Raw genomic sequence first — 27,828 nt, forward strand, 5'->3', positions numbered from 1 at the left:
GCAGAATTGAAATGACAGAAAAAAGAATCAGTGAACTTGAAGATAGATGAACAGAAATTATCCAATCTGAAAAACAGAAAAAAGGTTAAAGATAAATAAAAGAGCCACTGACCTGTGGGACAGTATCAGAAGATTTAACATATGAGTACTTGGAATCCCAGAAGGACAAATAAAGGCAGGAAAAAATATCTGAAGATACAATGGCCAAAAATTTCTGAAATTTGGTGAAAGGCACAAGTGTACAGATTTCAGAGGCTCAGAGAACCCTAAATAGGATTAACACAAATAAAACCACACCTAAGCACAGCACACTCAAACATCTGAAAACCAAGGGTAATGAGAAAATCTTGAAAGCACACAGAGAGAAATGACACATCACAGAGGAAAAATAATTCAAGTGAGTTCTTATCATTACCTATGGAGGCCAGAAGTCAGTGATACAATATCCTTTTTCAAAAAACTACAAACCAAAACCCAGAATTCTATGGTGGGAAAAAATACCCTTCAAGAACAAAGGCATTTCAGTAAAAGAAACTATGAAAATTCATCCAGCAGATGTGCACTCCAAGAAATGCTAAACTAAGTTCTTCAAGCTGAAGGAAAAATCATACCAGATGGAAATTCAGATCATTGAGAAGGAATGAAGACCATAGGAGAAGGTAAATATATGGGTAAATATAAAAGATGAGGGTTTTTTTGGTCTTACTTTCTTAAAAATACATAAGACTGTTTAAATTTCCAAGTGGAGTGCCAATGTGACTTTCCATGGATTGCTTATTAATTGCAAAGGAAAAACGTACCAATATAATGGAGAGAGCTGGTGGTGAACACGTGAATCAAGACATCAAACAGTTTCACCTGTATGCCACCTGGTATTTTACCATATTAAATACACAATATTATCTATGAAGTAGTCTTGTCAAAAATGTTTAATCTGAAACCTAATCAAGCCTCTAAACATAACCTCCAGTTCACAATAAATACAAAACAGAGGAACAAATTAAGCCCACTTTGTAAAAAAATAGGACAAATACAGAATGTGCAACATTATATAGGTTCTCTCTCCTGAGTCTTCAAAAAGTCTAAGTCACAAAAAAGGTGGAGGGTAAGTTCTTGACCAAAAGAGACTCAATAAACCACAATCATATAAAATATATGAGCTTAGTTTGGTTTTTGGCTTTTAAAAAACCAGCACTTTTAGAAGACATTCTTTAAACAACTGGAGCAATTTGTAAATGGACTGAATATTGCAGAATGTTACAGGGGTACTGTTAATGTTTTTTAGGTGAACAATAGTTTAGTGATCATGTAGAAGATTATCTTTAATTCTAGGAGTTGTATGTTGATTTTTTAGAGGTGAAGTGATACCTAAACATTCACTCAAAAAGCACAGCAAAAAGATACATGTAATATATATTTAATATGTAATAAGAATGATATATTATATGTGTGCATCTGTATATACACATTTTCATACATACGAGAGATATCAGATATATTGAATCTAGGTGGAGGGCAAACAAACCTTCATTATATCACTGTTGTACCTTTTTCGTAAATTTGAAAACTTTCAAAAACTTGAGGAAAACCGTCTCAGGTCAACATCTGTCTTTTGGCTACCCAACTGTTAATTTCTAATTTCTCTGAATTGTAGGGAATGTGGATTGTATGTTTTCTGTATAATAGAATTTATTATAAGAAAATTTCTTTAAACCACTCTCCAATTTTTCAACAGCTATACTCTCAATACTCAACAAAGGCACAGGGTTTCCTTCCATTAATCTTCACTGGGGATGAGCTTTGAGTGAAAAAGTTTCTTGTTTAATATATTCTATGAGATTTTGTCCAGAATAAATTATCTGAAGTAAAATATGGACAAGTGCTGATAGAAAGATTTTTAAAATATGCTCCTAGAGTCTTCCTTCCTTCCTTAAATTCCACATGAATTTATTCATAGTAACACTAATGATTATCATAAAAAATAACAATATTTAGTAAGCAAATACTGTGTGCCAGATGCCCTTCCAAACGTTTATATTTTATGTTAAATAATTTTATCTTTCCCATAACATCATTAGGTGGTAGAACAGTGATAATGGTAAAGGATGTGCCATGGCTAAAGGCTTGCCAACTCTCATTATATTAAGAGTTTCTCACCACTGTGAAATCTTTGATGTTGAGTAAGTTGATAGCAACGAGTAAAGGCCTTCCCGCACTCCTTACATTTGTGTGGTTTTACACCAGTATGAATTCTCTGATGTTGAGTAAGTCGATCACTACGATTAAAGGCCTTACCACATTCTTTACATTCATAGGGTTTTTCACCGGTATGAATTCTCTTATGTTGAGAAAGACCTGAGATAGAACGAAAGGCCTTCTTACATTCTTTACATATATATGGTTTCAAACCAGTATGAATTGTCTGATGATAAATTAGTTGAGAATTAAGTCTAAAGGTTTTCCCACATTCCTTACATTCATAGGGTTTCTCCCCAGCGTGAATTGACTGATGTGTTTTAAGGTCTCCAACGCGACTGAAGGCTTTCCCACATTGTTTACATTCATATGGTTTCAAATCAGTATGAATTATCTGATGTTGAATAAGGTATGAATGAAGTTTAAAAGTCTTCCCACATTCTTTGCATTCATGTGGCTTCTCACCAGTATGAATTCTCTGGTGTTGCGTAAGTTGAGAGCCTCTACAGAAGGCCTTCCCGCATTCCTTACAATCGTAGAGTTTCTCACTACTATGAATCCTCTTATGTTTAAGAAGGCTTGAGCCCCTACTAAAGGCCTTTCCACAGTCCTTACATTCATGAGGCTTCTCACCCGTATGGCTTCTCTGATGTTCAATAAGTAGATAGCTGCGAACAAAGGCCTTTCCACATTGTTTACATTTATAGGGTTTCTCACCAGAATGAATTTTCTTATGTTGATAAAGACTTGAACGATGACCAAAGGCCTTCCCACATTCCTTACATATATAGGGTTTCACACCATGATGAATTTTCTGATGTAGACACATATGTCGGTACAACCTAAAAGTTTCCCCACATTCTTTACATTCATAGGGTTTCAAACCAATGTGAATTTTCTGATGTTCAGTAAGGTGAGAATGGCGTCTAAAGGCCTTCCCACATTGCTTACATTCATAGGGTTTTACACCTGTATGAATTATCTGATGTTGAATCAGCTGGGAATAAAACCGAAAGGCCTTCTCACATCCATTACATTCATAGGGCTTCAAATCGGTGTGAACTTTTTTATGTCTTATAAAATGCTGAAGAACTATAAACGCCTTTCCACATTCCTTGCATTCATAGGGTCTCACACCACCGTGGTCTCTCAAATGTTCAGTAAGGTGTGAATATTTTCTGAAGCCCTTCCTACATTCCCTACATTCATAGGCTTTCTCTCTAGTGTGAATTCTCTGACGTAGAGGAAGGGATATATGTTTTCTGAATGTCATTGGACTAAAACATCCCACTTTAGGTCCCTGTTGTCTCCCAAATTCAATTCTGCTCTGTGGGTCATTTCTGAAAATAAATCCCAAAAGGTTGAAGGTTTTACTTCTTTTCATTGTCTCTCGATGGCATGAATTTACTTCATAACTGTGTTTTTCTGAAGATAACTTATTGGTTTCAGCTGTGAAGTCAAAGTCTGAAAGAAAATGAGAAAACAAACAAATGCTATTTTCCTGTACTGGGAGTGGGGAGGAGCCTTCTATAGTAAAAATTGAAAAGTATATTCATTAGAAGTAAAATTGAGAAGCATATTCGTTAGAAGTAAAAGGGTCATAAAATTCTGAAATACGGCCATGAAATTTTAAAAAGGCAAGAAGGGCTCAGAAAATTATGAAAGTTCTCATGAGAATGTAAGTTTGTGAGTGGGCAAAGAGAAAAGGTCAGTAGTTCTCATATTTAGCTGTGGATCGGAATTACCAAGGGAGCTTACATATACCACCGTTTAGCTATCTGCTGAGACTGAGTTTATCAGAATCCTTAGGAGTAGCTCCTGGTCATCTACATTTCTAACATTATCTACCAGATGGCTCTCTATGTAATTTTTTCAATGGTTTGTCTTTTTTTGTGTGTGTGAGGAAGACTAGCCCTGAGCTAACGTCTGTTGCCAATCCTCCTCTTTTTGCTGAGGAAGATTGGACCTGAGGTAACATCTGTGCCCATCTTCCTCTACTCTATATGTGGGACGCTGCCACAGCATGGGTTGATAAGTGGTGCATAGGTCCATGCCTGGGATCTGAACCTGCGAACCCTGGGCCACCAAAGCAGAGTGCACAACCTGAAGCACTATGCCACTGGGCCAGCCCTGATGGTTTGTCTTTATCTTAGAATGAAACTCAAACACATAACGATGAATAAAAATGCTCTGTCTTATTTACACAAATTCATTGCAAGCCCTTGACATCTTTGTTCCCTATATCCTACCACACTGCATCTCTTCAGGTTCTAGAACATACCACAACCTTTCCCATCTCCTGGGGCTTCACACAGGTGCTCCACCTTTCAGGAATCCTCTTAGGTGGCTTCTTTAAATTACCACATTCAAGTGTTACAGTTAGGAGTCACTTCCTTAGAAAGGCTACCCCTGCTGACTCTATATAAATAAATATCCTTTATTCTATATTCCAACACCTAAGTTTTTGCCTTCACAATGTTTTCCTCTATTACATATTTATTGTCTCATTTGTTTATTTATTTATTTTCTTAATCTAAAACTCAAGTGTTGATACAAAACTTCTTTCATCTACCACTGAAAAACAAGTCCTTACCACAAGAGAGGTATTAAATAATTAATTGCAGAATAAAATATTGAATTTTAAAAAGTAACTGGGATGAAAATAAAGGTAAATAAGAATGAAAATCAGGGGCCAGCCTGATGGCATAGTGGTTAAGTCTGTGCGCTCCGCTTTGGCAGCCCGGGGTTCGCAGTTCGGATCCTGGGTGCCGACCTATGCACCACTTATCAAGCCATGCTGTGGCAGGCATCCTACATATAAAGTAGAGGAAGATGGGCACAGACGTTGGCCCAGGGCCAATCTTCCTCAGCAAAAAGAGGAGGATTGGCAACAGATGTTAGCTCAGGGCTAATCTTCCTCACCAAAAAAAAAAAAAAAAAAAAAGGATGAAAATCAAGGTCACCAGGGAAGGCAGCCAGGAAAATAACCATTTAGTTTCTGAAAATTATTCAACAGTTATCAACTCTCTCTCCCTGACTCTAATCTCTCACACCTTATTACAGTAAAATATGCTTTCCTCTATCATTTACCTTACTGGTGAGAAAAATGCACAGTCGAACTAGGTCAGTCAAAAATATAAATGGAAAAGCTGACACCTGATCATTCTCCAATTGCCTCTCCTCTTAAAAATATACATGTCTTGGGGCTGGCCCGGTGGCGCAAGCGGTTAAGTGCGTGCGCTCCGCTGCGGCGGCCCGGGGTTCGCTGGTTCGGATCCCGGGCGCGCACCGACGCACTGCTTGGTAAGCCATGCTGTGGTGGCGTCCCATATAAAGTGGAGGAAGATGGGCACCGATGTTAGCCCAGGGCCGTCTTCCTCAGCAAAAAAAAAAAAAAAGAGGAGGATTGGCGGATGTTAGCTCAGGGCTGATCTCCTCACAAAAAAAAAAAAAAAAAAAATATACATGTCTCTACCACTATTGTTCAGCCCTTCCTGTGCATAGCCATGACTGTTTTTCTGCTTTTATCTCAGTCAAGGTAATCAGTGGTGTAAGACCTTCATCAGTAGAGTTTTAATGTTATTCACCCATCCTACAGATGTTCAATCTGTTTCATTTCTCCAATGCCTCTCCCAAATTCTCCCTTCTATTCCTTTATAGCTAAAGCCAATCATTCTTCAATTTCATGGAAATGTATTTCAGGAATGGTATTAGTTAACACTATTTTAAAAAGCTTATGAAGGGCTAAGCAAATAAACTTGGGGATGTTGGGAAAAAAGAGGGTAACTAAATAATATTGGGAAAGAGTCAGGGAAACTGAGTGCCTGGAGACAAGTGGAGAGTGGAGCAGCCTGAAGAAATCTAATAGGAGAAATGGGTCAAGTATGCGTTGGAGACAAGTGGAATTCTTCTACGAATAAAGTATGGTATGTTCAAAAATTTGAAATAATATAAACAATATTCTTTGAACCAAGGATAAATGAGTAACAATATCAAAAAGCCAAAACACTTTCTATTTATAAATGAAAAGCCCTCAATAACTACTCTTAGGTCAATGAGAAAATGCAAACTGAAACCACAGAACTTCTTGAAAACAATGATAATGAGAATACTATACATCAGAATCTATGGCTTTCAACTATAGTGCTGCAAACTCATAGGCTAAAAGGCTTACATCTAACAAAAAATACAAGAATTAAAATGAATGAATTAAGCATTACAATTCAAAATTAGGAAAAAATTAGAAAAATAATGATAAATTACACTGAAGGAAGGCAGAAAGGGACATTAATAAAATAAAAGCAAAATTTAAATAAAAGTGTACAATTAACACATACAAACCACTAGCCTATCTATTCAAGGAAAAAAAGGAGGAAAATCCGAATACAAAACAATAGGGAAATGGTAATCGATAAAGAAATAGAGAATGTTAAAAAATCATACAAGACAACTGTGCAAATAAATTTGAGATGTACGTGATATGATGAATCTTTCTGAAAATATAATTTATCAAAACGACCACAGCTAGATGTACTGACTTGCTTCTAACAAATAGAATATGGAAAGGGAAAAATAATAACTTTACAGTGAAGAAAACTGACAGACACCCCCTTAAACAAGTTTTTAAGGTTAACACCCGAGTGACACATCATGTTGATATCATGTACTCCCAGTATGACATGATGAGAAGGGTACTTCTCTGGTATTCTTCCCCCAAATCCATAATCTCAGTTTAATCCTAAGAAAACATCAAACCAACCCAAATTTGGGGGCACTCTACAAAATACCTGACCAGTACTCTTCAAAAGTATCAAGGTCATGAAAGAGAAGGAAAGACTGGGAAACTGTCACATTTGGAGGAAACTACAGACACAGGATGACTAAAAGTAATGTGGTATCCTGGATTGGATCCTGGAACAGAAAAAAAGACATTCGTGCAAAAATTGGTGAAATCTGAATAAAATATTGAGTTTAGTTAATAGTATTGTAAATATTAATTTGATAGTTTTCATAAATGTGCTATGGTTATGGAAGACATTATCATTACAGGAACGGTATACTGGAACTCTCTGTACCACATTTGTAACTCTTCTGTAAATCTAAAATTATTTCAAAAATAAAAAGTTACACAACAACAAGCAGACTCCAGAAGAGATGGAAAATCAGAACAAACCAATATCCACAATGACATAGAAAAAAAAATTGTATATTTATCCCCACAAAACGCCTATCACCATTAGCCTCCCTATTGGCCAGGTTTCAGTCCCTATAAGCTGTTTCCCACTAACGTGGACTAGGGTGCCTTGGAGAAATAGCTAATTCCCAGTCCAGGGCAAGGAAGATGCAAGGTGAGTCTGGGACCTCTTGTACTAAAGTGCGAAGAAGTTTTCAAAGATGAAGAGAGTGAATCACTTGTGCTTCTGGTCATGTAACATTAAGAGAAATCAGATTTACCCTCCTACCTTAAATAACTGGAAAACAGACAAAATATACGAAACGGCTTTCAGATACCAGACAACAGGTAGTGCAGGACAGTGATCCCCTAAGAGAAGGCAAACAAATGAAGCGAGCCCTACAAGTGCCACAGCTGACTCCCGAAGAAACTTTCTAGAACAAAGCCCAGGGAGGCGGAACTAAAACAGGGCCCAGCTTTACCCCTGAGTTGAAGAGACAGAGTAGATACAGGGAGAGAAGGAAGTACAGAATTTGCAAGGCAGAGTACCAGAAAGGAGTGAGCTGCACAGAGAGAAACCTCTAGGGAACTGTGAGGGGTCCCCTTGACACTGGCTGAGTAAGGATCTCACATGAGTGTGAGGAAACAAATGACGCCAAGGAAAGTACCACCAGATATGAGCAGGCAGAACAAGCCCTGGAAGTCACAACAGGCAGAGGATAGTTCCTGTTTCACCAGCCAGAATGGAAAGACCCCATAACACATGAGGCATTGAATAGAGTTCAGAGAAGGGTAGTGCCTCAGTAGTGGGGCCAAACCAGCACTAGACTAAAAGCTGTTCCGGACACGCCCCACCAGAGCTTAAAGGCAAACTGTGAAAGGATCAACAGGTTCCAAATTACATAACCGAATCCCAGAACCAAGCCCCAAAATATGCAAAAAAGAATATTAAAAATCCAGCATTCCAACACAGTAAACTTCACAATGTCCGGCATCTAGTAAAAATGTCAGACATGAAAAATAGCAGGAAAATATCACCCTGACTAGGAGAAAAATCAAAGGAAAAAAACAGACCAAAGAATGATAACAGAGAATTAGTTGAAAAGAATATTAAAAGAGCTATTATAAATATACTCTGTATTTTCAAGTAGTTATTTTTCTATTCGTCTCTTACTTTTCTGTAGTTTATTCTTTGTTGGACTCAACATAAAAGAGCTTATAGGAAAAATTCTCCCCCAATTTTTGCATGTTCAAACTGCTGCATTTATACTTTAATGACAAACCACCTAGGCCTGAATCTTCCAATCTGTGGAAAGACTCTTGATGACTGATTCAGCTTCTTTAGCGCTTATTGAGACTTTTCACATTTTCTTTTTTTTTTTTCTTGAGTGGAGATTTATGTAGATTAAAACTTTCTAGTAATTTATTTCATTTGATTTTTCAAAGTTTCTGGCATAATGTTTATCAAAATATCATATTTTCAAGGCTTCATGGCTTGTAATGAGGTCCCCTTTTTTCCTCATATAGATGATCTTCTTGATTCATGTTGAGAGAGTTGCACCAATTTTATCAGTTCTTTGTGATAATCAAATTTATGGTTGTGACATGCTCTTTGTATGGTTTTTATTTCATTAATTTCTGTTCTTTATTTTTTTTGGGGAGGAAGACCAGCCCTGAGCTGACATCTGTTACCAATCCTCCTCTTTTTGCTGAGGAAGACTGGCCCTGGGCTAACATCCATGCCCATATTCCTCTACTTTATATGGGACGCCGCCACAGCGTGGCTTAACAAGCGGTGTGTCGGTGCGTGCCTGGGATCTGAACCAGCGAACCCCGGGCCGCCGCAGCGGAGCGCGCGCACTTAACCGCTTGCGCCACCGGGCCGGCCCCTGTTCTTTCTTTTATTATTTCCTTTCTTCTGGTTTCTTTAAGTTCACTGTGCTCTTCTTTTCCTAACTTATCAAATGGATGATTAGCTTGTTAATTTTCAGCATTTCTTCTGGAAACAAAAGATCCACTGGAAGAGGAAGCTTGAAATCAAAACAGATAAGCAGCAAGAGCCGTTAAAGGAGTGGTGAATTGGCTCTGAGGCTCTACTGCTACTTTTCCCCTGGAGAAACTCACTGATTCTGAGCACAGCTAGAGGTAAAGGCACCGTGATAAAAAAGAGGGAGCTTAGTATTACCAAAACTGAAACCCAGATTGTCCTAATTAACCTCTGCCATTCTATCAGACCCACAGGGAAAACGGAGATACCCTCTGGTGGAAGACACCACCATCCGAAACCGCTCCAGTTCTTTTGTACACAATGTCCAGCACACAATCACAACTACTAGTAACTGAAGAGGCATTACCATATGATGAATAACAAGAGAAAAAAAAGAAACAATAGAAGCAGACCCACAGATGACACAAAGAATCAAGGCAGACAAGAATTACAAAATAACTATGATGAAAATGTTTAAGAAAACAGATGAAAAGACAGTAGTGAAAAGAACATAAATAAAAGAATGAAGAACTTCAACAGATAATTGGAAGTTATGAAAGACAATCAAATTGAATTTATAGAACTGAAGAAGACAACATCTGATACGAAAAACCCCTCTTTAGGAGCAGAATCATCACTGCAGAATACAGGATAAGTGAGCTGGCATACAGGTCAACAGAAAATGATAGAGAGAAAAGAAGATAAACACATGATAGAAACGTGAGATATGCTCAAAAGATTCAACATAGCTATAATTGGAGTCTCAGAAGAGAGGAGAGAACAGTCAAGTATTTTCCAAAAACTGAACAAAGACTTTCACTTCTGAGTAGAATCTATCAAATCACTGCAAGCCAACATGCAGTGATTTATAGCACTGCAAGCACATGATTTATAGCACTGCAAGCACATGATTTATAGCACTGCAAGCACATGATTTATAGCACTGCAAGCACATGATTTACAGCACTGCAAGCACATGATTTATAGCACTGCAAGCACATGATTTATAGCACTGCAAGCACATGATTTATAGCACTGCAAGCACATGATTTATAGCACTGCAAGCACATGATTTATAGCACTGCAAGCCAGTGCTATAAATACAAATGATAATACTCAAAAAGGTAATGATCTTGATTCATTCTACCATCATAAAAATTACCAAGTCTCTTTTGTAGTAAAGAGGAAACCAGGACTCTATGTTACCTGTTCTCCATATAGGTGGACCAGCAATTAAAAGGAAATATTTATAGACATTCTGAACATACACATAATATGAAATGTGTTTTCTTTGCCAGTGATTATGCAGAAAAAAGTCCCAGAATTCAAACGTTTAGTCATTTAGAAAAAGGAGCAATTTTTCTGCAGGATGGGGCAGAGGGAGGCAGGAAGGTAATGACGGATAGGGAAGATTCAGGTGCCGAATGGAGGTGCTCATTTCCATCTATCGAAGCTCAAACTAGTCCTTTGAGAATGTGGAGCAGAAATTTAGCTGGTTTCTTGGCCTAGAGCATAAAATATACAGTGGAGAAAGTGGATATTTCAGACTGCAGATTCTACATCATTTCAGGCAGATGTCCTTACCCAGTGAGGCCAAGTTAGTGTAATTCTCAAGCATCACATCTCTGTACAAATCCCTCTGGTCTGAGTTTAGGCAATCCCACTCCTCCTGAGAGAAGTCTATGGCAACATCACTGAATGTCAAGGGCACCTGAAAGGACAAACCCATGTATTATTTGTGAAAATCAAGAAAAAATGTTCAGGATGGAATACTGAATTGCAGTAAAGGGGCAATACACAAAAACAAGTAGGCTGAAGTTACAAGATCATGACATGGTCAGATGAGAATAAATTAACTGTCCCTACACAATCTCGAAGAATCCTGTTGAAGCACACAAAATTTCTTTAAATATATAGAAAAACTTAAATTTCCAAATGTATGAAAATGAATAAAGTAATCAGACTTTCTCAATTAAATGAAAGAGTATATGTAAGCATACTACCTGCTATGTACCTAAATTATGGACTATTAATAAATGTAAGTACTTACATCTTTTTTCTTCAAGGACTATGTAAAAAGAATTGATATTTTCTTCCCCCAAAATGAATTATAAAATCTCTTCCAGCCAAAATGGAATAACAGGGATTGAATTTACCCTCCTGCATGAAATAACTAAAAACCTGGCTAAAACATATGAAATGATGGTTTCAAGACAGAAAACACTCGGCAATGCAAAACTGATTGCTGAGAGACAGTAACCAATGAAGTGAACCCTATGATGGTGCTAGCTTACTGCCAGGAGAGAGTACTACTACGCAACTATTAGAATGACTAAAATTAAAAAGACTGACCATTTTAAGTGTTGGCAAGGATGTGGAAAAAATGGCACTCTGATACACTGCTGGTGGGAAAGTAAAATGGAACAATCACTTTGAAAAATAGGTTACTGGTTTCTTTAAAAGTTAAACATCCATATGATCCAGCCATTCCACTCCTAGAGTTTACCCAAGAGAAATGAAAGCATATGTCCAAGCAAAGATTTGTGCATGAAGGTTCACAGCAGCTTTATTTGTAATAGCCAAAAAGTGGAATGAACCCAAATGTCCATCAACACAGGAATAGATAAACAGATTGTGCTATATCCTGAGAACAGAATACCAGTCAGCAATAAAATAGAATGCCCTACTAATATATACAACAATATGAATGAATCTCAAAATAAATATGCTGAATGAAATAAGACAGACAGAAAAAGAGTACATAATGTATGATTCCATTTATATAGAATTCTAGAAAATGCAAACTAACCTCTAGTGACAGAAAGCAGAACAGCGATTAGCCTGGGCACTGGGGCAGGGTGGGAAGGGTAGGAAGGGGCAATTATAAAGGGGTATGAGAAAAATTTAGAGTGATGGATATGTCCGTTATCTTGACTGTGGTGATGGCTTCACAGGTGGATACATATGTCAAAAGTCATCAAATTCTAGGCTCTAAATATGAGCAGTTTATTGTCAATTATATTTCAATACAGTTGCTTTAAAAAGACAAAATACATACACTTAATTATATGTCAATTATACCTCAAAAAAAGCGGATAAAGTTTCTATCTTAGGAAATAGAGTTTGTATAAAATTAAGTAATTTTATCAAGACACAAGTTTATTATATGTCAGATTATGTCATAAGCATTTCCTTTATTCTGACAAATTAATGTCTTTCTTTAGTCCCTCTTACAGATATCAGATTTAATCTTTCTTAAAGTATTAAGGTATTAATAATAATAATATTAAAATATAAAGTATTGTACTATTATGATATTTAGGTTGGACACAAATCCTAACTTCCTCCCCACAGTTCAATTTCATCTACCAAATGTAGTTCTAGATGACCTTCCTTTCTACAACTCCTTACTGAATTCCTATTCCTGAGTTGAAACACACTAACGTAGGATGATCTAGAACAACACTGATTCACTCAAGACCAGCAATTTCTCTTCCAATACAAAATGGACCTTGGTATCTTATTCATTTCTTGTGATTCCTTAGCCAGATCCATGATCTCTCTTTAGGCATCTCCCATTTCTACCCAAACCTAAAAGCTTTTCAAAGCTGAGATCTCATCTCATACTGAGACTGAGACCACTCATAACCCAATCTCCCTTATCTACCTGAAAAACTGTGGAGAACGTTTTCCCTCCTGTGGTCAAATAGGACTATCATTTCTATATCATGAAACCACGAACCTGATGAGGGAAGCTCAAACGTTGCCTTGAAAGTACTTCACTCTTTCACTGCTCCAACACTGCTCTTGAGAGAAGACTGAATACATGGAAGATGAATGAATTATTTGATGAGTAAGTGAAAATCAGTTTGAAAAAAGGGAGCAAATGAAGAGGACACCACCCTTCTCTGTAAGGGGAGAAACTCTGGAATAGATTCACAGCTTTCCTAGGTAGGTGGTCTGGGGATAATGAATGAAAATATTACATGAACTAAAAATCATAGTATTTTAGGAAGGAGAAAGAGACACCCACTTACCTGGGCCATGGTTTTAGAACTGCCAATCCTCCTCAAGTTTCCTCTACTGGAGAAGCAGAGTTCAGAGAAGCCAGGGCTGGGGGAGGAAAAAGAGGCCTTGAGACACGGTGTATCTCAGAACTCCAAAAATTATTTAAGGTAAGACAGCCTCGGGCCGGCCCCGTGGCTTGGCAGTTAGGTGTGCCGCTCTGAAGCTGGCGGCCCAGGTTCGGATCCCGGGCGTGCACTGACGCACCGCTTCTCCGGCCATTCTGGGGCCGCGTCCCACATACAGCAACTGGAAAGATGTGCAGCTATGACATACAACAATCTACTGGGGCTTTGTGGGGAAAAAATAAATAAATAAAATCTTTAAAAAAAAAAAAAAAGATAGCCTCTCTTTTTCCTTCTGTATTCCTGCTTTCTCCTGTCCCTGCTCACTCCCCGCCCTCCCAAGCACATAAACACCTGTCAGAGGATATGAGAAGAAGTCCAGACAAACCCAAGCCCTTCCCCACATCTAGGGAGACAAGCCACACAAGCGTGGATACAGAGCAGGCACTCTTGCACCAAACCCAGATCCAGACACCCTACTCTGTCCTAGTCCTCATCCTGATCATGCCAATGGTACCCCAGCCTGGGTCTTTAGTCATACTGAGTAGATGCTCCACCATCAAGGCCTACGTTCCACAGTCAAGACCAGGCCACACAACGCAAACCTTCATGGCCTTGGGATGGACCTGGACTCCCCCAGACAAAAGGCAGAAAACAGTAGAGACCAACGTGGAAATCTTTTTACCACCGTAAAACTGCCCGCCCATGTGAAGCCTTTCCCCTGGGCCGGAACTATGACTCCCGAGATCCTCTGGGCTAACCAACCTGGATACCCCGCTAATGGGATCCACTTTGCTTGCTGGCATGAATCACTGTCTGTGCCCTCTGCTCCCAACCCACACAGTACCCACTACGGAGGAGTGATTCATGCTCACTGAAGCCATATAGCAACACACAGACTTTTGCAAACTTCTGTGTGATAGGTGATCTATACACATTGACATTTAATCCTACAATGTACTTACTACCTAAGTTCAACAGATGAGGAAATGGAAGCTCAAAGAATTAAAGACATTTGCCCATATCACAAATAACAAGTAGAAGTGATGTGTTTTAAATCATTTTTCCGTAACTATAAAGCCACCTTTTTTTCCAACTGTAAAACATCACCTACTAAAAGATTGACTAAGGAGATATTTTTAAGCAATAAGATACTATCATTTTACAGGTATTCGATTGTCAGATTTAAAAGGCTGATGATACACTATATATTAGTAAGGTTTTAGGGAAAAGGGCATTCTCAAGGTGTTCCGTAAACTTGTGAAAACCTAGTGCAATCGAGACATGTAAACAGAACTCTGCATAAGAAGAATTTAACCATGAAAGGCCATTTCTGAGACTCCATCCAAAGGAAATAACTAAGTTATTTGCCTGTGTGCCTAGAGATGTATAAAGGAATACGATAATAGACACTAGTTAAAATGAAAAAAAGCTGGAGAAAAATCTAAAGGTACTTAGACGGGTAGTTAATTAATAAACTATAGTGCGTTCATATAATGGAAAATGATGCAGATATTGAAAATTACTGTGCAGAACACTGGTTCTCAACAGGGGGTGATTTTTCTCCCTAGGGAACATTTGGCAATGTCTGGAGACTTATTTGGTTGTCAAAATATGGAAAGGGGTGCTCTAGTGGGTAGAGACCAAGGATGCTGCTAAACATCCTACAATGCACAAGAAAGTCCCCCAAAAGAAAGAGTTATCTAGCCAAAAATATCAACGGTGCTAAGGTTGAGAAACCCTGATGTAGATTTATTAAAGGAAGCTAACATAATCCAAAGTCTCTATAATATATTATCCACAATGCCCCCATATGATAAAAATTATTGAACAGGAAAAAGTTAATGATAATGAAGAAAAAAAACGTCTCAATAGAAACAGACGCAGAGATCATCCAGATAATGGAGCTAGCAGACAAGGACTTGAAAATATTATGATTAACATGCTAAAGAAAGTAAAGGAAAACACGGGCAAAAAGGAATGCACAATGGAGGATATCATTAGAGATTCAGAATCTTAAAAAAAGAATCATGTGAATGTTTTATAATTACAAAAATATAATATCTAAAATTAAGAATTTATTGGATGGATTTAACAACAGAAAACAGTATTGATCAACATAAAGTCAAATTAACAATAATCTTATGCAGAGAGGAAAAAAAAGAAAGGCAAGAACTGAGCTGAACATAAGAGAAATACAGGAAATAGTCCAAATGTGAAATTGAACACCTACAATAAAAGAGAATGGGATAGAAAAATTATTTGAAGAAATAATGGACAAAACATCCTCAATCTCATGAAATACTTTGATACATAAATAAAACAGCTCAGCAAACCTAACCAAGGTAAAATAAAGAAATCCACACCTAGGCACATCACAGCCAAACTGTTGAAAAACACACTTGAAAACATATCTTAAAAGTATCTAGTTAAAAAAAAAGACATCAGTTATAAGAAAACAATAATAAGAAAAATAGTTCATTTTTCAATAGAAACTATAATACCCTGAAGAAGGGAATTATATCTTTAAATGCAGAAAGAAAAAAACTGACAACTCTGAATTTTATACCCAGAGAAAATATCTTTCAGAAATGAAGGTGAAATAGATTTTTTCAAATAAAAGCTGAATTTTTTACCAACAGACCCACAATAAGAGAAATACTAAAGGAAAGCATTCAGACTAAAGGAAAATAATCCCAGATGTGCAAAAAAGCAATGAACAGCTGTAGACACAGTATATATACAATTAATATGGCTAAACAAATAGGCTGTTTAAAGTAACAAAAATAATAATGCTTTCTGGGGCTTGTAATATAGGAAGAAGGAATGACAATAGTAGCAAAAATGGTGGATAAGGTAAATGGAGTCACACTATTGAAATGTTCTTACATTATCTGGGATGTGGCAAAAGCCCTAATTTAAAGGAGACTGTGTTAAATATGCATCTTATAATATCTCAGGTAACTACTAAAATAATTATACAAAGATGTATAACCAAAAAAGCAAGTAAAGGAGATAAAACAGAACAATGAAAAATACCTGATTGATACAAAAGAGAGCAGGAAAGGAGGAATAAAGAATGGATGGGACAAACCGAAAACATTAGCAAGATGACAGACTTAAACCACACTTTATCAAGTAATTGTAGTAAAATGCGAATGGACTAACCACTGCAATTAAAAACTAAGATTGTCAGATCAGATTAAAAGGAAAAACAGGATCAATCACGCTGCTTACAAGAAACATACTTTAAATATAAAGACAGATATGTTAAAAGTAAAAGAGTGGAAAAATATGTTAGACAGTAATTAGAAGAATGCTGCTATAAATATATTAATAACAGATAAAATAGACTTTAATGCAAGAAGTATTATAATAGAGGTGTGTCCTATAATTCAACAAGAATATAACAGTAGTCCTATATTTGTTATGTACCTAATAACATAGCTTCATAATATATAAAGCAAAAGTCAACAGAATTAAAGGATAGACAAATTTATAATTAAAGTTAGAGATTTTAATACCTTCCATTGGTAATTAATAATAGGAAAAGTGAAAAAAATCCACAAAGCCACAGAAGTTTGAATAAAATTACCCAAATTGACCCAATTGAACATTATACTCCCAAACTACAGACACACATTCTTTTCAAATGCTCACAGCATACTTGTCAGAATAATATTCTGGGCCATAAAACAGGTATCTATAAATTTCAAAGGATTAGTATCAAAGAATGTATAGTTTTTTTAAGCCTTAAGAATTAACTCAGAACTCAAAAACAGGCATTTCTCAAACGTTTCCAAATATAAAACGTTCATTCTTAAATAAGTATAGACCAAAGAATAAATCATAATAAAAACTAGAAGATATTTTGAGCTGAATGATAATGAAAGTCTCCAAGCCTGTGAGATGCAGTCAAACCAATGCTTACAAAGACATTTTGGGCTTTAAATGTTTGTTTTATAAAAGTAGAAAGGTTAAACATCAATGATCTACCTTTGGAAGCTAGAAAAGGAAAAGCAAATTAAGCTTACAGCAAGTAGAACATACTAAAAGAAACCAATGACAAAAAAAAAATCCAGACATACAACAGAGAAAAATCAATACAGCCAAAAGCTGTTTCATTAAAGAGATTAATAATATTGAAAAACCTCTGGCTACACTGATCAAGAAAAAACCTGCCAATATCAGGAATATAAAACGAAATATCACTACATATACTACAGACTTTTAACTTGATAACAGAATTTTATGAACAACTTATGACAACAAACTTGAAAATATAGATGAAATTTAAAAACTCCTTGAAAACACAGTTTAACTAAACTGATATAAGAAATGGAAAATCTGAATATTGTTTTATTTGTTAAAGAAGTTAAATCTGTATTAAGGACCTTCCCATAAAATGTCAGGCCCAGAGACTTCAGCAGCAAATTCTCCCAAACATTTAAGGAATTAAAAATACCAATCACACTCAATCTTGTTTTAGAAAATAGAAAAAAATGGACCATGTCATGGCCAGCACAATTGTGATATCAAAACCTGACAAGGACATTACAAGAAAGGAAAATTACAATATATCTCTCTCATGAACACAGGTGCAAGCATATTAAAATATTAGCAAGGAGAAACCAGAATATATATGATCAAGAGATTTATTCTAGAAATGCAAAGGTCATTTAATTTTCAAAAAGCAATCAATGTAATCTTCCAACTTTAAATAATAAAGGAGAAAACCAATCATTTCATTAGATGCAGAAAAACCATCTGATAACATTCACCGTCAGTTCATGATAAAAATTCTCAGCCAACTAGGAAAAGAAGAGACCTTCTTTAATCTGATAAAAGGGATCTACAGAATAAAACTACAACTACCATTTTATGAGAGGTGAAATATGGACCATGGTCCTTCTGAGTTCAGGAAGAAAGCAGGGGTACCCAGTCCTACCACTTCTATTAAACTTTGTACCAGAAGACCTATCCAAGAGCATAAGGGAAAAATATTGAAAAGAAAGGTATGAAGATTGGAAAGAAAGAAGTAAAACCATCTTTGTTTGAGGATAACATCATTTGTACACTGAAAAACATTTTCAATTCTACAAACTATTAAAATTAATAAATGAATTTATTAGCAAAATTGTTGAATAAAAGGTCAATGTATAAAACACAATGGTACTAAAGCAAAGCTATTGAAAAAAGAAATTTTAAAAATCCCAACAGTTTATCAAAAATATAAAACACTTTGGAATAAATCGAACAAAAGATGTGCATGACGTTTAGATTGAAAACAGCAAAACATTAAGGAAAGAAATTAAAGAAGAATTAAATAAATGGAAACATATTTCATGTTCATGAATAGGAAGACTCAATTTTTTTTTTTTTGGTGAGGAAGGTTGGCCCTAAGCTAACCTCTGTGCCCATCTTCCTCTATTTTTGTGTGTGGGTGGCCACCACCACACGGCTTGACTAGTCGTGTAGGTCCACGCCTGGGATCCGAACCTGCAAACCTGGGCCGCTGAAGTGGAGTGTGCAGAACTTAACCACTATGCCACCGGGCCAGCCCCGGGAGACTCAATTTTAAGATTATCAATTCTCTCTAAATTGACCTATTGATTCAACGCATCTCCAACAAAATATCAGCAGGTTTTTTTTTCTGAGAAAATTAACAAACTCATTCTAAAATCATGTGGAAATGTAAAGAACCCAGAATAATCAAGGCAATTTTGAAGAACAAAGTTGTCGAACCTATATTACCAGACATCAAGATATAATATAAAGCTACTCTAATTAAAACAGCAGTACTGGCCCAAAGATTGACAAGTAGATCAATGGAACAGAATAGAGAGTCCAGAAAGAGACCTGTACATATGTAGTCACATGATTTACAATAAAAGCCTGATTGCAACTTGGAGCAGAAAGGATAGACTTTTTGACAAATGGTGCCTAAGCAATTGGGTATCTGTATTGAAAAAATGATTTTGACCCTGATCTCACTACATACACAGATATAAATTCAAGACAGCTCATAGGAATAAATGTGAAAACTAAAACAATAAAGCTTCTGGAAGAAGAAACGGGAAAATATCTTCATGATCTTGGGGTAGGCAAAATTTTCCTTTTAAAAAATTTTTATTTTCACTTATGTTAGTCTTAGAGAAAAGTCACAAGAGTAGTACAGAAAATTCCTGTGTAACCCTCACCCTAATGTTAACATCTTACATAACCATACGACAATTATCAAAACCAGAAAATTAACACTAGTACAATACAATAAATGGCATATCTCATTCAAATATCACCAGTTTTTTCACTAATGTCCTTTTTCTTTTCCAGGATCCTATATATGATCCCACATTGCATTTAGCTGTTATTTCCCCTTAGTTACTTCCAGTCTCTTCAGTCTTTCTTATGGTATTAGTTTTCAATTGCTGCCAAAACAAATTACCACAAATTTAGCTTAAAACAACACACATTTATTATCTCAGTCTATGTGGACCTGGAGTCTGGACACAGTTTAGACGGGTGCTGTTCTCAGGCTGGACTCATAAGCTGCAAACAAGGTCTCAGCTGGGCTGTGTTCTCATTCAAAGGCTCAAGTGGGAAGAATCCATTTCCAAGTTCATTAAGATTGTTGGCAGAATCCATTTCCTTGTGGCCATAAGACTGAGAGCCTCAGATTTTTGTTGGCTGTCAGCTGAAGGATGCCCTCAGGTCCTAGAGGCCACCTGCAGTTTCTTGCAATATGCGCTTCTCCAACACTGTCACTTATTCCATCAAGCCCACAAGGCAGGTCTCTAGCTTCAGTCTGCTGTGCTGGAGTCTTATATGACGTAACATAGTCACAGTAGTGACAGCCCATTACTTTTGCCATATAAGGCTAATCCCAGGAGTGATATTCCCTCACCTTTGCCATTGTCTACTGGTTAGAAGCAATCACAGGCCCTGCCTGCACTCCAGAGGAGGGAATTACACAACGGCATAGACACCAGCAGGCGGGAATCATCGGGCCACCCTAAAGTGTGTCCACCACTCCTATCTTCACGCCCTTTTGACTTTGGAAGATTACTAATCTTTTATTTTGTCAAATGTCCCTCTACCTGGTTTGTCCCATGTTTCACAATTGGAATGAGGTTATGCATTTGCGGCAGGATGGTAGTCCCCCGTTATCTGCAATTTTGCCTTCCACGGTTTCAGTTACCCATGGTCAACCACAGTCTGAAAATACAGTATGAAAAGACACTTTGAGAGAGAGAGAGAGAGACCACATGCACATAACTGTTATTACAGTATATTGTTGCAATGGTTCTATTTTATTATTAGTTATTGTTGTTAATCTCTAACTATGCCTAATTTATAAATTAAACTTTATCATAGGTATGTATATATAGGAAAAAAATAGTATAGATAGGGTTCGGCGCTATCCATGGTTTCAGGCATCCACTGAGGGTCTTGGAAATATACCCCTCATGGATAAGATGGGACTACTGTACCACCATGATGCTGTGTCCTTCTCACTGTATCATACGAAAGGGCTCACGATGTCAGTGTTTTCTTACTGGTGATGTTAACCGTGATCACTTGGTTAAAGTGCTTTCGGCTTGGTTTCTCCACTGTAAGGTTACTTACTACCATTCCCTTTGTAGTCAGCAAGTATCTAGAGTGGTGGGAAACACTTTGACACTATGCAAATCCTTTTTATCCCCCAAATTTCACCCACTAGTGTTAGCATCTATCAGTAGATCTTGTCTGAAACAACTATGACTGTGGTGTTGACCTAATGACCATTTTCTACGTCCTTCTTTCCTTCTACATTTCACAGTTGGAATTCTACCGTAAAGAAGAGTTGTCCCTTCTTCCCCAGGAAGAGATTTTTTAAACAGAACAAAAATGCAATAAGCATAAAAGAAAAATATTGGTAAATGAGCTCCATTAAAATTAAGAACGGGGGGGCCAGACCGGTGGTGCAAGTGGTTAAGTGCATGTGCTCTGCTGCAGCAGCCTCGGGTTCACCGGTTTGGATCCCGGGCGCGCACCAACGCACTGCTTGTTGAGCCATGCTGTGGCGGTGTCCCATATAAAGTAGAGGATCATGGGCACGGATGTTAGCTCAGGGCCAATCGCCCTCAGACAAAAAAAAAAAATTAAGAACACGGGCTGGCCCCGTGGCATAGTGGTTAAATTCACGCGCTCCACTTCGGCAGCCCAGGGTTCGCAGGTTCGGATCCCAGGCGTGGACCTATGCACCCGCTTATCAAGCCATGCTGTGGCAGGCGTCCTACATAGGAAAAAAGTAGAGGAAGATGGGCACGGATCTTAGCCCAGGGCCAAACTTCCTCAGCAAAAAAAAAAAAAAAAAAAAGAGGAGGATTGGCAACAGATGTTAGCTCAGGGCTAATCTTCCTCACCAAAAAAATAAAACAAAATAAAATAAAATTAATAACACTTTTCATTATAAGACATCATTAAGAAAGTAAATAAGGGCCGGCCCTGTGGCTTAGCGGTTAAGTGCGTGCGCTCCGATGCAGGCTGCCCGGGTTCGGATCCCGGGCGCGCACAGACGCACTGCTTCTCCGGCCATGCTGAGGCCGCGTCCCACATACAGTAACTAGAAGAATGTGCAACTATGACATACAACTATCGCCTGGGGCTTTAGGGGAGAAAAAAAAAAATTAAAAAAAATTAAAAATAAAAAAAAAAGAAAAAAAAAAGAAAGTAAATAAGAAGCTACAGGCTAATAGATACTCCCTCTTTCTCTGTTTCTGCCTCTCTCTCCACACACACACACATACGTACGCATACATCTATGTTTATATACACACAGAAAGGACTTGTATTCAAAATATATCTAAAATTCCTAAAATCAATAGGAAAATGACCAAAAAAACACACTGAAAAATGGACAAAAGATTTGAATAGACACTTCGTAAGAGTATATCAAAACGGGCAGTATCATATGAAAAGATACTCACATCATTATCAGGAAAATGCAAATTAAAATCACAATGAGATACCACTCCACCTGCATCAGAATGGCTAAAATTAAAATGATTGGCAATAACAAGTGTCAGCCAGTTTAAGAGGTACTGGACCTTTCATACACTGCAGTAGGAATGATAATTAGGTCAACCACCTCTACCCCTGGGTATATACCCACGAAAAACAAGAACATATGTCCACAAAAAGACTTGTACAAGAACGTTTTAGAAGGTTTATTCGTAACAGTCAAATACTGGAAACAACCCATCATCACGAGAATGAATAAACAAATCGTGGTATGGTCATGCAAGGGAATACACAACAATGGGGAGGGGAAGCTACTGATTCACAAAACAACATGTATGAATCTCAAAAGTACAATTTTGGACAAAAGGTAATAGATACAAGAGTTCCATTTATATGAAGTTCAAGAACAGGCAAATCTCATCTTCAATGAGAGAAGGTGGAATAGCCTTTACTTCTTGTGGGGGCGGGGTGGTTCTAACTGGGACTGGACACAAGCAAATCCTCCAAGGGGGACAGAAACGCTCTATGTCTCGATCTGGGTGGTGTTTCCAAATGTAACAGTTCATTAAGTTATACACACAGCTAAGATATGTGCATTTTATTATATATAATACATATTTCAATGAAAATGATGATACAGACCTTTATTTGATGATAATGGGTAAAAACACTATATTTTTATCCTGTTATGGCAGGTAATATAACATATTTATATTATCACATGCATATATGAATACATGCATGTGAATTAACTGGTGGATAAAAAGATTTGGAGTAAAATGTTTACAGTGATTGCCTCTTCACTTTCGGCTTTTCTGTATTTTCTGAATTACTGCACGAGAATGTATTACTTTTATAATAAAAATTACAATAGAGCTAATCACCCTCTTTGAGATTGGAGGGTGAAATCAAAGGAGATATGAATTTGGTGATATTTAGGGTATGACGGTGAGGCCTTATTTTCTCCAAAGGCTTGAAGTCTTTGAGTGGATTGTCTCAAATTGGAATACATATCAAGGTGCTGAGTCCTGAGCTTTGATACACAATAGTTTCCCTTTACTGGTTTTCCCTGACTCAAAGCCTCTACTACACTCTCCACCCACTAGGCCTGGACTCCTCGTTCCAATTCAGGAACTGCGCCTGGCTTGGAAATAGAAAAACCCGCATATAAAAGAAATGGAACCGAGGCATGCTGTGGCTATCGACAAACTCAGAGTCGTGTGGTTACAGGGCAGAGAGGTCCAGCACAAGAAGGGCAAAGGAAAGCCAGCCGAGGGACCGAGAGCATGATACCGGAAGGAAAACAGAGCAGAACGACCATGGAATCTCAAACAAATCCCTCGTAAATTCAAACACTTCAGCCTCCCTAGAGGTCACACTGAGGGAATAAAAAAGCTCCAGAGATCCTATTTTCAAAATAGGATCATCATTTAAAAATTTGATCATAAAGACTCTGTTCCTATGAGTTTTTAGTATCACATCCCTAAACAAGTTCTTCTGGGGGGGTGCACTCCTGCACCCAGTGGAGGCTGTGGCCACCTTCCCAAATGTCACCACCTCTGAAATTACAAAGACCTAAGTTCCCACGTGGCCCTGAGAAATTGGGACAAGTGAAGTTGATCAAGAAACACAAGTGGGACAGCCTGTAGAAGCAGGTGTGTTCAGCATTCTGCTTCAGCTCTGCAACAGCTGACTGGTTAAACACATAACAGAACATGCACATAATGAAATATTAAGCAGTCATTAAATGCTAAGTTTGAGAAACTGTTAAAGGAATGAAAATATTCAAGATATACTATCAGTAAAAAAATTAGGTTACAAAGACCAAAATCCCAGGTAAAAAGTGGCTAAAGAATTTGAATAGACATTTCTCCAAAGATATACAAATGGCCGATAAGCACAAGGAAAGATGCTCAATATCATAAGCCATCAGGGAAATGCAGATAAAACCACAAGACCCACTTCATACCCACTATGATGGCTATAATAAAAAAGACAGGTAATAACAAGTGTTGGTGAAAATGGGAGAAATTGGAACCCTCACACATGGCTGGTGGGAATGTAAAATGATGCAGACATTTCAGAAAGCAATCTGACTTTCCTCAAAAGAGTTACTGTATGAACCAGCAATTCCACTCCTAAGTATATACCTAAGAGAAATAGAAACATACATCTACACAAAAACTTGTACACAAATGTTCATAGCAACATTATTCATAACAGCTAAAAAAGTAGGGAAAACTCCAATGTCCATCAACCGATGAATGGGTAAATAAAATGTGGTATATCCATACAATGGAATATTATTTGGTAATAAAAAGAAATGAAGTAGTGATATGTGCTACAACATGGATGAATCTTGAAAACACTATGCTAGGTGAAAGAATCCAGTCACAAAAGACCACATATTGTATGATTCCATTCCTACGAAATGTCTAAAAGGAGTGAATTAATAAAGACAGAAAATAGATAAGTGGTTGCCTATGGCTGGGAAGAGTGGGGGAAATGGGGAGTGACTGCTAATTGGTTTAGGGTGTCTTTTTGGGGTGATGAAAATGTTCTAAAGTTGACTGTGGTGATGGTTTAAAAAACCTGTGAATATACTACACATATTAAGTTGTACACTTTAAATGGTTGAATTGTGTGGCATGTGAATTGTATCTCATCAAAGCAGTTAAAAAATTAGGTTACAAATGTACAAAATTATATAAATATAAAATATGATTACCTATATAAAATATACATATTTATCAATATATAGAGAAAAAGTGGCAGATATCAATAAATAGCAAAAAGTATGGAAAAGTATATATCCATATATTAGCATTGCTTATTTATATTATAGTCCTGGTTTTCTTCCTTTTCCTAAAAGTTTATTTCATTAAATTTAAAAAAATGGCCATTAATTTGACACACACATACAGATATGTTTTTTATTTTTTAAAAGAGCAACCATTTCTCCAAATAGGTGGAAAAAAATCCCATCCCCCTTAAATATCCCTGAACCTGAAAACAGAGCCTAGAACACTGGAGAACAAAGGTCCTCAAAATTGTGTCTCTGGGAACTTGCTAGAAATGCAGATTCTCAGCTCCACCCCAGACCTACTGAATCAGAAACTCTCGGAGTGGGCCCAGCAATCTTGTTCGAACAAGCCCTGCAGGTGATTCTGAGGCACCCTACATTTGAGAACAAATGCTGTTCTAAAAACAGTTGCTGTGTTTTATTGTTGTTGTTGTTTTTGGTGAGGAAGATTGTCCCTGAGCCAAGATCTATGCCCATCTTCCTCTATTTTGTATATGGGATGCTGCCACAGCACGGCTTGATGAGCAGTGTGTAGGTCCACGCCTGGATTCCAACTTGCAAACCCTGGGCTGCCGAAGTGGCACATGGGAACTCAACCACTACGCCACGGGGCCCATCCAGTTGCTATGTTTTACTGAAAGGTTTTCCTTCATTCCCATCAGCTCCCAGGGCCTCAACCCACCCTATGATTTGTTTGCCTATAGAAATGTATGTCCATGTAAATTGGAGCCTATGATGTTTTGTATGCATTAATGGTAGTCTCAATGCAGCTTCCTATTATATATTCCTGATGGATGGGTTTACTTTGCTTCTGAACCCGTCCTCCTAGCCACAACATCCTACAAACAGCTGTTGAGACATCTTATCCCATTTAATGTCACTTTGCATTTAACATCACTAGAATAAAAACTCTAAGGCATAAAATCCATTTTCCTTCACAGAGTTCTCAAAATTTGATCATATTCTGGCAGTGCTGCTATAGTCAGAATGAGATCTCTTCCTATAAACTCCCAAGGCAGGTCACCTGAACTTCTCTAGTGGCATTTCACACCTTCTATCGTCCTTATTCCTATTCTGATTTCATTTCCTTACTGGATAACAAGTCATTTGAGGATAGCAATCATATCTTTTTATCATTGTATTCCAATGCATACAAGCATATTGGTATACTGTAAATATCTGGTATTTGACTCAAATTTAAAAACTAGGAATTTAGCCTTAGGGAATGACTATAAAAGGACATAAGAATCTATCCATAATGATGTTCATTATAGAATAATTTAGTTTTTAGTCAAGAATTAGAAATATAGGAGCTAACAGTAGGCAACAGGTTAAATAAATTATGGAGAGAAAGGCTTGAGGACCCTGACAAGGGTGACTCATCTCAATGGCCCTACGATTTACACATGTCACTATTAGGCAGGACATTTCAGCAGAAGGAAAAGAAGGGTCTCATGTCTTTAAAATTAAAGTGTATTTTATGAATAATGAGGAAACACAAACTCACCGGAACTTTAACTTTTAGATGTGTAACAAAAATTCTTTCCTCTCTCAGGATTCTTTTTTTAGAAACAGGCAGCACTGGGAAAAGAGAAGGCAATCATGAGACATCAGGATTTTCTTGGAAAGCACTGTAACTTAACAAAAGGCCCTCCAAGACCACACCCTCTCACCCAGTCCACCACACACAACCAGACCGGAGTAGGAAGAAGACTGGTACACTGTTGACCATTCCCAGTTTGAGAGAGGCCAAGGTCACTGATGTCTAGGGTGGAATCTGTCTCTAATTCACAACAGGTTCCTAGGGTCAGAGTTCTGGAAATGCTGTGGTTATGAAACATGTAGCTGGCCCCTTGGAGCTTCCAAGGGGGACCCTCCTTGGAGGAAACCCCACTCCTTGGACCTCATCAGGTCTTCCCAGAAGCCTGCCCTGAGGCCTCATCCAGCTTCAAAAAAATCTCATTTCAAGATCAAGTCTTGCGTCTTCCCACTGGGATCCTCCCTTCTTCCATTCTCAGGCTCAGAATCTAGCTTCCCTTTCATCTACGGCAAACCCCAAGCGGCTGGGAGGGGACAGGGCGGAGGAAATCAGGGAGTCTAGAGCCACAAGTGCCCGTGACAACCCACGTGGCCACATAAGCCTCGCTCAGCCGTAAACCACAGAGTTAAATAAGCACAATCACCGAGTTAAGTAAACACAGTCAAGATCAGTCACTGACACACAAACGCACAGAGACACGCCTAGACCTAGACCTAGAAACACACACACACACACACACACTATCACTGACACTAACGCACAGACACCTAGACCTAGAAACACACACACACAATATCAGTCACTGACACAAAGACGCACAGAGAGACACCTAGACCTAGAAACACACACACCCCGTCGCTCACAGGCACACAAATCTTCTCCTCTGCTGCTCACGCAGACAGGCCTGAGACTCCGGGCCTGACACGCCCTGTCGGCGCCCGGAGCGTCCTCGCCTGGAGCGCCTGTCACCCTCACCGCAGGGTCGTGACCGGCTGC

The 27,828-nt window shown here is 37.8% G+C and overlaps 1 protein-coding gene across 3 annotated transcripts; it reads right to left on the reverse strand.

Annotated features, from left to right (window-relative positions):
• Positions 1–362: 362 nt before the first annotated feature.
• On the reverse strand, positions 363–27,828 carry ZNF404 (zinc finger protein 404). 3 transcript variants are annotated; one of them, XM_058529509.1, is made up of 5 exons: positions 27,696–27,828; positions 26,800–26,873; positions 13,394–13,469; positions 10,941–11,067; positions 363–3,660 (listed from the first exon to the last, which is right to left on the reverse strand). In XM_058529509.1, the coding sequence occupies exons 3-5, from the start codon at positions 13,400–13,402 to the stop codon at positions 2,138–2,140; spliced, it is 1,659 nt and encodes a 552-aa protein (XP_058385492.1). In that variant the 5' UTR covers positions 13,403–13,469; positions 26,800–26,873; positions 27,696–27,828; the 3' UTR covers positions 363–2,137. The 3 variants fall into 3 exon arrangements, 1 of the variants encoding a protein (XP_058385492.1); XR_009216708.1 differs by lacking the exon at positions 363–3,660 and adding an exon at positions 13,099–13,174 and having other exon boundaries at positions 10,947–11,067; XR_009216707.1 differs by lacking the exons at positions 363–3,660; positions 10,941–11,067; positions 13,394–13,469 and adding an exon at positions 18,685–20,701.

Source organism: Diceros bicornis, chromosome 34 (assembly GCF_020826845.1).
Source record: "Diceros bicornis minor isolate mBicDic1 chromosome 34, mDicBic1.mat.cur, whole genome shotgun sequence".
Taxonomy (NCBI): Eukaryota; Metazoa; Chordata; class Mammalia; order Perissodactyla; family Rhinocerotidae; genus Diceros; species Diceros bicornis.